The 12,253-nt window shown below is 43.3% G+C and overlaps 1 protein-coding gene across 1 annotated transcript; it reads right to left on the bottom strand.

The window, feature by feature from the left end:
- Positions 1-401: 401 nt before the first annotated feature.
- eif4e1c (eukaryotic translation initiation factor 4E family member 1c) lies at positions 402-10,697 on the bottom strand. Its single transcript, XM_079512722.1, has 7 exons — positions 10,538-10,697; positions 8,965-9,095; positions 5,622-5,717; positions 4,108-4,171; positions 2,019-2,132; positions 1,766-1,905; positions 402-897 (listed from the first exon to the last, which is right to left on the bottom strand). The coding sequence occupies exons 1-7, from the start codon at positions 10,553-10,555 to the stop codon at positions 783-785; spliced, it is 678 nt and encodes a 225-aa protein (XP_079368848.1). The 5' UTR covers positions 10,556-10,697; the 3' UTR covers positions 402-782.
- Positions 10,698-12,253: the final 1,556 nt, after the last annotated feature.

Raw genomic sequence — 12,253 nt, 5'->3', positions numbered from 1 at the left:
TTAAGAAAACGTTATTGTATTTATTGACTTTTTTTTTTTTTTTAATTCTTCGCATCTCCGAGCCTTACGTAATGCAAAACGGTCCTCCTCAGCTAAGCTAGGGGCAGTAACTGGTATTAATCACAGACGTCAAATTCTAAAATAAATCATGTCTATCTCGGATGCAACAGCTTCAGCTAACGCTGTTCTCTCCCATTGTACCCCTACTCCCCCCCGTTAGTAACTGAAGTCGCTCCATGGTCTCTTCTCCATGGTCCCCCCCCCTCTTTCCCCCTGTTAGTAACTGAAGACGCTCCATGGTCACTTCTCCATGGTACCCCCCTATTTCCCCCCCGTTAGTAACTGAAGACGCTCCATGGTCACTTCTCCATGGTACCCCCCTATTTCCCCCCGTTAGTAACTGAAGACGCTCTATGGTACCCCTCTCCCCCCCCCGTTAGTAACTGAAGGTCATTTCATGATTCGGGGGTTCAGAGCGGGAAGCCTTGTTTGTACTCGACCGCACGACGGGTGTCGTCACTTGCCAAAACAAAAAACAAAAACAAAAAAAAAACAGATTTTCAAGTTATTAAGTTAACACGGAAAATCCATTCTTTTCAGCCAAGTGACGCTATCGTGTGATTTTTAAGCGTTTAAACCCCAACTTTATACACTTTAAGTAACAATTCTCTTTTCAATAAAAAAGGAAAAGACTCTACAGTAGCAAAAAAGAAAAAAAAATCCAGGTGGGTAATTGTTGAAATCTATAAGATATTAAGTAGGGGGGGCCGGGGGGACACTGTTCAAACGGTGTACATGTTCTTGGTGGTGGATCCGCTCTTGCTGGACGTGTCGTCATGTGACTGGTAGCCGAGCAAGGCTTTGATATTCAGGCTCAGGCGCTCTTTATACTGTTGCCTGTAGGAAGAGGAAGATGTACTTTACTTTATTACGTTTATATTTTCAACGGGACAGTGCATATAAATTGGGGGTGAACCGAATATTCGGCTACTGAAACTATTTGGCCGAATAGTGGCAAAAAAATGCATGTTCGGTCATGGCAGCAATGGTACAAAGACTGGTAAAAAATAATAATAAACGTTATATAATATTAATCATATTCTGCTATTCGGCCAACTGTTTCCCATATTCGGTATTGGCCAAGAAACGTTTTTGCAGAAAACTTGAGTCAGGATTTAGGTGTTTCAAATAATTTATGTTTTGTTGCCAACAGAGAGAGAGAGAGAGAGAGAGATAGAGAGGCTGTTAAGAGTGAGATTCTGGTTCTAGTATCATACGCAAATTGTTTCAAAGTATCAAACTTCAGAATGCTGAAGTGCTAAATTACATTTTTCAAAGTGACTTTGTGGCGCCATCCAGTGGTCAAAATGATGTAACAGTACAACTTATAACAGCCTTCTATGCATAACTGTAGTCCCAGGTTTCTAGAAGTTTCTGTTCCGGTTCATTTTCTGATAGCTTTGTCTGATTGGCTCGGCTTGAACCACAGACACACGTGACAACTTCACATGTCATGTGTTCAAATCTGCTTCTGAGCCAATCACAACAAAGCTGCAGGAAAATCAACTTGAACAGGAAACTCACAGAGCACTATTTTTATTTATAAAAAGTACATTTTTATTTATAAAGCACCTTTAAAAACAAAGTTACAAAGTGCTGTACAGTGAGTGAACAATATAAAACAATAAAAAACATTAACATGCCGAAAGGGGTCAGATAACATTTTTAGATGATAAACGACGTTAAAAACATGAGGTACACCTACCCTATCGTCATGATGGAGTCCCTGTTTTGGCACTGGCTGGTCCAGATGGATATTTTATCGCCTTTAGGTCGAACGTTGACCACGGCGCCGCACACGTCTTCACTGGCCTCGTCAAACGACTCTCCGACTAAACACAACAGCTACGAAAACACACCAGGTGACATTGGCGTTGCGTTCCGCCAAAAACTGACTATAATAATAATAATAGGCGAGTGAGTGCCATTGTGAAGCAGCGTGTGCATGGTAGCCTTACCGTCTCCATCCAGTAGCGGTCGAGGTCGTTGTGTCTCTGCTGTTTACTGAGGGTCATCAGCCATCGTCCTCCCAGCTTGTTCCTGTCGTCCTCCCACATGGGCTTGATCCCATCCTGAAGCACAACGCACACACACAAGCACTACCACTTAACACTTTTCGGGTCACGGACCACCCGAGGCATGAGTTATTTTACCGAGACTAGCTAGCGACGTGACCGGCCGTCAATAAAGGTTGTTTTGATTCGAATCTGAATCTGGGATTAGATTCAGAGATAAAAGGGTGGGAAGATTTCGGCTAACGTTGGGAGTCAGTGATGGGGGAACCAATATACTGACGGACTAGAAACTGCAGGTTTCTAGTCTAAAACAAAGGAAAACTGGCAGAAAAAGACTTGCTCGCTGCATGACAAATTAAGGAGACATGGCCAAAGCATTTCCAGGGGTCTCCAGCCAAAAACGTTGAGAACCCCTGGTCGAAGGAGTCTAAAACAAAATGGCATGTCTTTTTCTGCCAGTTTTCCCATAAGTCAAATCATAAATGTCTTGTCGAAAATAAGTATCCAACCCCTTCTACTTAAACATTTTAATTTCAAGGACCACCATAACTCTGAGTGTACAAATGGAAACAAATGGGCCCGTGAGGGATCCATTTGGTTCCATGTGTACACTTTCAAGAGTTACAGACCTGTTAAGGGTCCATTTTGGAACCCCCTGAAGTAACCCAGAGGGTCCACTGTACGTGGGGTACAGTGGACCCTCTGGGTTACTGTAAGAACTAGCGAGGAATATATAAAGGAACACACAGGAATCGTTAGAAGGGAACCGCTAAGGAATCAGACCTTTAAACATTATACTTGCCCTCTATAACAATATCAAATGTAAAACACATGCCACATCTTCTTTGCTTTAAAAATAGTTAATATTTCATCCTAAGAGGGGCGCCATTTTACAGTGTCTGGTGCATGTATGACGTCACTCGTCTCGTTGACTTGTCGTCAACAAATAGCATAGCGATAGCGTGTCTGTCTGTTCAGCCTTTAGATTAGCGTTTGAGTGGTTTGTCCGAGCGCAGACAGAGTTTAATTGCTGCTGCATGGTGGTGTACTAGGACAAGACTGAGCTTGGTGGTGGACACTGGACAGCGAGTGAGAACCGGGAAGACACCGGCTGCCTGCGGGTTGACCAGCAGTAGGCTACCAGCCTGGAGCCTGAGGCTGCCTGCGGGTTGACCAGCAGTAGGCTACCAGCCAGGAGCCTGAGGCTGCCTGCGGGTTGACCAGCAGTAGGCTACCAGCCAGGAGCCTGAGGGTTGACCAGCAGTAGGATACCAGCCAGGAGCCTGAGGGTTGACCAGCAGTAGGCTACCAGCCAGGAGCCTGAGGCTGCCTGCGGGTTGACCAGCAGTAGGCTACCAGCCAGGAGCCTGAGGGTTGACCAGCAGTAGGATACCAGCCAGGAGCCTGAGGGTTGACCAGCAGTAGGCTACCAGCCAGGAGCCTGAGGGTTGACCAGTAGTAGGCTACCAGCCAGGAGCCTGAGGAGAGCATCTTTCGTCTGCAGTGCTTGCGGTTCTCACTCGCTGTCCTTCTCGTTTTAGGTCGTTTTACCACCATGTAGCAGCAATGTCTCTGTCTGGGCTGCGCTCGGCCAAACCACTCAAACCCTAATCTAAAAAAGCTGAACAGACACGCTATCGCTATGCTATTTGTTCAGAGAAACAAACAACCAAATTACCCAGTAGTGCATTGCAACGTATACAAAGTTGTATATGCTACTACAGTTTCTAATGAAAAAGGAGACCCCCGCTGGTCAAATAAGGCACTATAAAATGTCCCCCATGAACAGGGGAAAAGTTTTGGTGGAAACGTTATGAATTCAACTCGTCTCTTCATATGCACGACGTCGTCACAAACGGAAAAGCGAGTTGCTTTTCTGTCTTACTTGACCAGCGGGGGTCAAGTCTTATCAACCAGGGTTCCATTTAAGGAACCGGAATCGTTCAAATCCTAAAGGGTCCCAAGCTTTAGCTCAACACCAGTGAACACTAGGACATAGTATACTGGGCTCAGGTTGGTGGAAGGCCCTTACCTTAAATAAGCAATAGTCACAGCCAAAGCCAAGTTTACTTGGTTGCTGTATGTGGTTGTATAACCTGGAAGAAGAAGGAGAAAGATTATGTTACTCACTACTAGTGTATAGAACATTTTAATCTGTGGGAAAAGGACAAATAATTTGTGACAGCCGTCCTGTATTTCAATCCTACTGCTGACACCTGCATTTCCCACCAGGGATCAATAAAGATTATTTCATAATAACAATGTCTATCCCTGGCGGAGATAATTCAATAATGACAACGTAAAGCATAGTGGAATTTGCCCCCGCCAAGTTGCCATGTTATTACACCACAACAATTAGATTATTGACATTCACAGATACAGTGCTGGTCGGCAGCCAAAATCATTTGCACCTAATTTATAAAACAATGTAAATTGTGTGTTCCAGTGTTTTATTCAGTTATTGAGAAGTGACCCGTTTCTGTTTCTAGTATATTGGCCTATGAAGGGGCGACAGTGGCTCAGGGAATTTAGCGGCTGATTAGGAATCGCGAGGTTCCTGGTTCCATGCCGGGCTCCCCCTGTGTTACTGTCAAAGTGTCCTTAACCCATATTTCGAATGAAGTCGATAAAAAAAAAAGGCTTCTAAATCCTAAAATGTTTCTGAAAAACCCATGTTTCTATGTCAGTGGTGCTCAACCTTTTTCATGTCAAGGACCCGCAGAATTATCTCTATTGGGCCACGGACCCCCATCTCAAAATATGTAGTTCCAGGGACCCCCCAGAAGCCAATATTTTAGTTGTTGAAATGTTCGCTCTGACTGAAATATATATTCAAAGATTTGCGCCACATTTTCACGACTTTTAAAAAATAGCAGACCTACAAGCTCGTAGCGTGCCACTTGGTGGCACGCTATGAGCTTGTAGATCTGCTATTTTTCAATAGCTGAAGTAGAACAGAATTATTAAAATACCAAAAGGGGTTCCCGCCCAAAATGGGTTAAGCAAGACACTGAACCCGTCGGTGTGTGAATGGGTGAATGTAATGCACATTGTAAACTGCTGGGAAAAAAAGCTCTGTATAAATGCACCATTTACCCATTCTGAAAGCGCCAAGCTCCGATTGTGGGGGAAATATGAAAATGCTACCTGTGATTATTCACCTACTTCAGGACCTACTTCGGTGACCTGGCTGTAACCTTGTTAAATGTGATATAATATGAGGTAGGTGTACAGTACCAATTACTCCCATTCACACTCTGGTGAAGCCCACCCTCCACTGTAGTCACAGACGTTCACACAGACATTCTGAGTCGTTGGGCATATGTTCTCTCGTGGTCTACTACCAGAGTATAAACGCGCTTGCAGACTCAGCTGCTGGAGGAGCCCCGGGGGGTCTGTTCTGTTCCCGTCTGCCCTCCCCTGCGTTTGAATGGGAGGGCAGTTATGGACCGTCCATGGTCTTTGCTTTTCCATTCAGCATATTGATAATAAAGCCACGGTTACAACATTGTACCGATCATTACAGAGTTGTTGAGAAACACTTACGCCCAGAAGTCTTCTACTGTGTCAAACTTGGAGATGAGACGCAAGTTCTCCGTCCAGCTTTTGCTCTTGTCATTTTTGAAATACCACAGGGCCCATCTAAGAAATAAATAAATAAAAAGAACAGTTAATACAATTCTTTTAAAGCATTTGTTAAATACAAAAGTCAGAATAACTAATGTATTCTGCCTTAGAAAATAATCTCTCATTTAAATAATAATAAATAATGTTACAAGAGCAGGAGATGTACATAATAAATATACACTTGTGTTAAGTGAGCAGATAAAAATGAAATATATTTATAATCAGCGTATAATCATGTATAATCAGCGATGCCTTACCATAATTTACCCTAAACATTATATTTACTGTAAACAAACGCCCAGACATTGGCTGGGACGGGTAATTTATAATTACTCTAAACAAACATTAGAAGTCCATAGAATAGCCTGGCCTATGATGTAATTTCGGAAAGCCATGCATTGAGCGCCCCTCAAAAAAAAAACAACAGAACACATTTAGAGTTGAGACCATAAAACATAAATACACCAAATAAGCTAGGTCATGAATCATGTTTCACCACAGTACAACATCCAGTCAGAGTGGCGTGCATATCAGTAGGAGCCAGGCAGCCATCTGCCCTACACACACACACATCCATTGTTTTTGAGGGGTGGCATTTGTCTTCAGTTCTCAGGAAGGGTATGTCTAGAACATTAAAACCAAATGAAAAATCTTGAAAGCATTTGAATTTTTTTAAATAATTTTCTTTTTTAAATCACACAAATCTTCTCTTCTTCATTTTCAGATGGAGGGGGATCTGTGGCCCTTCCTTGGAACAAAAAACGTTTTTCCAACTACTGATTTTCAGAAGGCATTTGTAGAATTGGCCTCAGGTCTTAATGGGCTAATAAGGGAGGGATTATGAGGGCATAAGGGGGCATGAACTGACTCCCTCTTTTAGCCAGTGCATAATGCCCTAAAAAGACTGGTGTACTTATCACCACTACCATATGAGCAGCACATCATAGCCAAGCACAGGGTGGGGGTCTGCTGCCACCAGTGTGTGACACAAGATATTACACAACGGTGGTGCAGAGCGGCGTGACTCCTCTGATGAACCCAGCCCGAGGGCAGACACACAGACAGCCATGCGTGTGAACATATATGTCAGCCGACGTAAAGCCAATGAATGGCAGACCCATTTTGGGATTAATCACTACTATTTGGAGATGCCAAAAGGAAACACTGACACGAGATTAGTTATGACACACATTTGTAAACCAGTTTCGCAACACACTGCGACTCAAGGCAATTCTAGGCCATCTGGAACCCCCTCCCCCAAGACTTCCTTCAGGTGAAACCACAATGCAGACAAAAGGCACACACACACAAGAGTGGATTCAACATTTCCCTTTCCCCACCCTCAGCCTGAGAGACAAGTTTCATGGTGCAACCTCCTCCACTAACACACACTAACACCCAATATGACCCCCCCCCCCCCACCAAAAGAAACTGAAAGAGCAGAAGCTCTAATGCTAGGATTACACTGTGAAGGCTAGAACAGTTGAGGACAACCTTCATCTGAGAGGCTGAACAAGCAGAAAGGCCCAGAAGTGTCCCACTGAAGCAGGGCTCCGTCCACTCAGCATTTCCCTTCCAGCTCCACTACAGTACTGCTGAATTGGTTGTCAGTTGTCACCAACACAGGATTATAGTTAACATTATTTTAAAGGACTCCTGTGAACGGCAACAGTGTGTAAATCGATCAGTAGGCCATGAACTTTTATACTGACCCCTCTTTGAAATGTTACCACCAGAAATGCAACCTTCTCTCAGATGAGCATATGCATCTTTTTTTTTTAGTAGCTGTCGCCTGTCAGTCTTTTCTGTGCCACATTTCAACAAGACAATAATATCCACCATGTGGCAAATAATCAATTGCTTGTAAGTTGCATTTTAAAGCCCCAATCTGGAATTTATTTAACAGTGCATTTTATCTGTGTCATGGCGTGTGGTAATATGATAAAAACAGGCCCATTTGCTGTGGTTGGAGACAATCTCCATACTCTGCTATTGGTAAATGTTGGATCAGGCTGGCCAATCACACATTATATACACAGCTAGAAGTCTACATGACCGTTAGCCTGTTGTCACATTACAATATGCTATTTTAGTGTCTAATAATGTCATCACTTCAGTAAATAATATATACAGGGTCACATCACCAGATCCGTTGAGGAGGCGTGTAGAAATACAGGATTGGAGCTTTAAGCTTAAATAATCACAGGAAGTCGTAAATCAAATAAAACCTGTTTACTGACCATTGCTACTTTACAGTGCTACTTTACACGTAATACGCGGATACGCGAGCCCTAGTGCATACGCAGACTTTACATTTGGTATCTAAAAGTATGTATACACACACACACTTTGAAAGGCCTGGTGCAGCACAGGCCGTTAGAGAGGTGTGCTCCACAGCGCATATGTAAAGAGCCACTACGTTAGCATGACAAAGTCCTTTTTCAGTGACAATGAGGATGAATTTTATGCCAACAGTGAGATAACTATCAGGTGTGGCAACTAACCGACTAGCAAAGCCAGCAGTTCCCCCCCCCCCCCCCCCCCCCCCATGTTAATTAAGTTCCTGTGGCAATACTATAACAATACTAGTATGGCAAACTGATCTGCCTGTATGTATGCAAGCAGCACCACAGGCTAGATGAGGGGTGTCCAAAAGGTAGATCACAATCTACCAGTAGATCACAAATAAAGGCTGTGCAGGTAGAACACAAGATATTCCACACAACATTTGTAATTAAAATATTAAATAAATTAGAAACAAAAAACCCCCCACAAAACTCTGTCTTTTTGGCATCTGCCACTTGAATTAAGGTGACTTGATTGACATCAAGAAGGGCCTTCAGCTCCCTTTACAGCTTGATTGACATCAAGAAGGGCCTTCAGCTCCCTTTACAGCTTGATTGACATCAAGAAGGGCCTTCAGCTCCTTTACAGCCATGGGTGAGTCTTAACCGGCTATGAATGAATCTTAACCGGCCACGCATGTCTTAAACAGCCAAGCATGTGGGGAGCCACGGGTGATTCTTAACCGGCCACACAAAAACCTACCACGGTTAAGACTCACCCCGTGGTTAGTTAGGGATAGGGTTAGTATGGGTCGGGCTAATGAGCGGTCGGAAGTCGGAAACAATGACACGTTACCGAGTCTGGGGACCAACAGGGGTCCAAATGGACTCGTATGGGTCTGTAACTCTACAACATGGAAACAAACAGACCTGGGGTACTTGAAACAAAAAAAAGGCTGTGAATCCCAGATCCGTACCTGTTTTGCAACGGGTGTTTAACATAATCCTCAGAACTAGCGACCACAGGTGGGGGGGCCACGGGGTCAGGGCCAGGGGGGGTGTCGTCTACGTCTATGGTTGGGGCTTCTTCAGTGTCAGCTGCTGCTTTCTGTTGGGGAGAAAATTAAATGTTAACAGCAGCCAGTGGCCATCTGATTCATCGTCACGTTAGAGACAGCAAAGAAAATCATAACAAAAAGACTATTCAAATGGATATAGAGCAGTGGTTTTCAACAGATTTTGACCCAGGGACCACCATCCCGACTGACGATTGTGTTGGGTGGGTCCATAGATCCACCCAACACAATAGTGTGTGTGTGTGTGTGTGTGTGTGTGTGTAGGGGGGGGGGGGGGTTCATGCGACATTCCATTGTTATTTTTGATCAACGTTTGCCTGTTATCTTTCCTAGGATAGATAACAGGCAAATGTTGGCACATTCTTCAACATTCTCTAATTGTGTCAGTGTTCATTTTGTTGACTAAGGTTTTTGACATTTAGTCGTCTTAAGACTAGACAAAACAATGTCAGAAGACTAAATAGGACTCAGACTAAATCTGCTGAAAGAATTAACACTGAATTGTGTAGACTTCTTGTAAATTAAAGTAATGAAGTCTGTTTAACCATAATGTAACTCTTGAGAGCCATTTCACACACTCAAGAGTTAAAGCTCTACATGTACAAGGGTCGATTTGGTCTCCATCATTTAATTTGAATTGAACTGGGGACCACCTGGAACCCCCTCAAGGACCACTGGTTGAAATGAAAACCACTGAATTATAGAGTAACCCATCCATCTCTTCTCCTGTTGATGACTACAGTCACCTATTTCAGTCTCACTGCTTTTAAGGATTCGCCCAAAAAGTGCAGTGTCAATCAGTAAAGTCAACTGTTAAGGCAGTGGCTTCTCCAGTTACTAAATTCATCCACGTAACGTTTCAGCGCCCCCCGATTAGATAGATCACGAAGGATGGCAATAAATACATTACATTTATAATGTAAGCTAACCAACCGGCAACCACAACCAAGAAAATACATAGCTGTGCTAGCTGACGCTAGCTAGCGCAGAGAGACAGACACACACACACACACACGTGTCCTCCCAGGTATCACAATTTATTTGATTTCGTGATATCGATATCAATCGTTCATTTTTTTAAGCCACCGGGCGGGGTGTGTTGTTTTGTAAAATCAACATCAAAGGGTTCACACACAAAGCGAGAGATAAGAGTAAAAAAATCAATCAATGAATGGAGATACGCTCAGACGATGCCCAGCAGTCCCTCCCTTCCAACAAAGTCAAGCAATAAAATCCATCCACCCCCCCATCCATCACATTGCTGTGCTAACGGTAGCTAAGCTAACCCATCCACATTAAAGTGACACAACAGCAGCCAAAACGCGCGACAATTCGCCCCCGAATATCACATATATGACTCCAGTCAGTCACGCGGCGTTTATCTATCGAACTGGTCAAATGTGGGTTTTTTTGGTTCTCTCCGTGTGTGTTGTTGGCAGATATGTGAGGTGTGAGCAGCGGCTGGCTCTCTTACCGGCTCCGATGTCGCCATCTTGACTGTTAAGAGATTCTCTCTTCTCTGTGTGGTTCTGGTGTGTTCGCTCGCCTGCGCGTCGCTCAGTGTGCGCTGCCTGGCCCAGAGGGCCTGGCCTGGCCTGCTGCGTCACCAGCCAGCCACTCACGCATCTACGGAAGCCCCAAGGTTCACACACACACACCCAAAAAAACGCGAACGCAAAAAATGAAAACTCACTTGGGCCCAGTGGCCAGCCAACTGGTACCCAAACCTTTACTTTGCCCAACGCAAAGGGTGTGTGTAACATTAGTCATGTTAATGACTAATTTTACCTCGCCTTCTGACGTTTGGCAAATACTTCAATTACCTCAATTCTTGACGTATTTCGGAAAAATATTACGTCATGGCGTGACTTTAATGTAAAAAGGTCACGCTCTGACGTTTTTTATTTTTCAATAAATAAAGTCGCTTATAATAAGAGGACTTGGCAACCCTCGCTACAGGAAGTTAAGTCATTTGACACTACTCGGTGAATACTATATACTCTATGGGTGAATATAAATAATAATAAAAACATGTAGAACCAACTTCCTGTAGCGAGGGTTGCCAAGTCCTCTTATTATAAGCGACTTTGAGCTTATTGGTAGTTGCAGCCTTGCAGGTTGCATTTTTGGCAATCTGAGAATCCCATCGTCAGATATTCGGGAAAACAGCGGTCTTGAGAGACTACGTTTTTGGGGGGCTTGGGCTTGTTTTCATATACCGGGCGGGTTGCTTATTTCTCTCGCAGAAACTGGCAACGCCGCAACGATAGCCGTTAGCTACATTTAGCTATATCAATCCTGTAGCTGCCTAAAACAAGTACATTATCGCACTATATTACATATCGATGCGATCTGCGTTATTATGACCTTAATTTTCATGGCAGGTACATTCCAAAGCAACTAATAATAACCACGTTATGGTGACATAATGTTACAATGTTTACACTAAATTCGTTCGAGTCTTCTTCTTCTGCTATTGGAAATAGGAAGCCATTTCCGCATTTTCCACCAGTGCCCCCAGCTGGAACATTAGCATGAATTAGCTTTAGGCGGACCAAAATAAACACACTTTTTACAAACCATCAGTGTTAATACTTCTTTATCTGCTATTTCTGTTAGCCAGTTAATAAAAGACTAGTATTATCTTCCAAAACGATTGTGTACAAAAAGGCGGATTTTAGCGGAATTTGCATACTTTAGCAGGGAAGCTGTTAGCATTGGTTAACCCTTATGGTTATAACATTAGACATAGTGACATGTTTAAGCATTTATTTCATATTTATATGTCGATATCAGCTCTGACATTTATTTCAGACCTGCTCTAACATGACATGAATAATAATATAGCTTCAGATTATTTTAGACAGAAAAATAAAAAACGTCAGAGCGTGACCTTTTTACACTTAAGTCACGCCATGACGTAATATTTTTCCGAAATACGTCAAGAATTGAGGTAATTGAAGTATTTGCCAAACGTCAGAAGGTGAGGTAATCATGATGAGACAATGTTGGTGTGTGTGTGTGACATCACATCTTCATATGGTCACACCTTGTGACATCACACCTCCATATATGGTCACGCCTCATGATGACGCCACCATATATGGCCATCTTCATATATGAAGAGAGACTATCACCTATCCATGGGATTTCTTTTTTGCTTGCAATGTGTCACAATACGTTCTTCAAA

The sequence above is a fragment of the Electrona antarctica genome, assembly GCF_951216825.1.
Source record: "Electrona antarctica genome assembly, chromosome: 10".
Taxonomy (NCBI): Eukaryota; Metazoa; Chordata; class Actinopteri; order Myctophiformes; family Myctophidae; genus Electrona; species Electrona antarctica.
The sequence above is the reverse complement of the archived record's forward strand: the minus strand, read 5'-3'. Positions and strand labels throughout refer to the sequence as shown.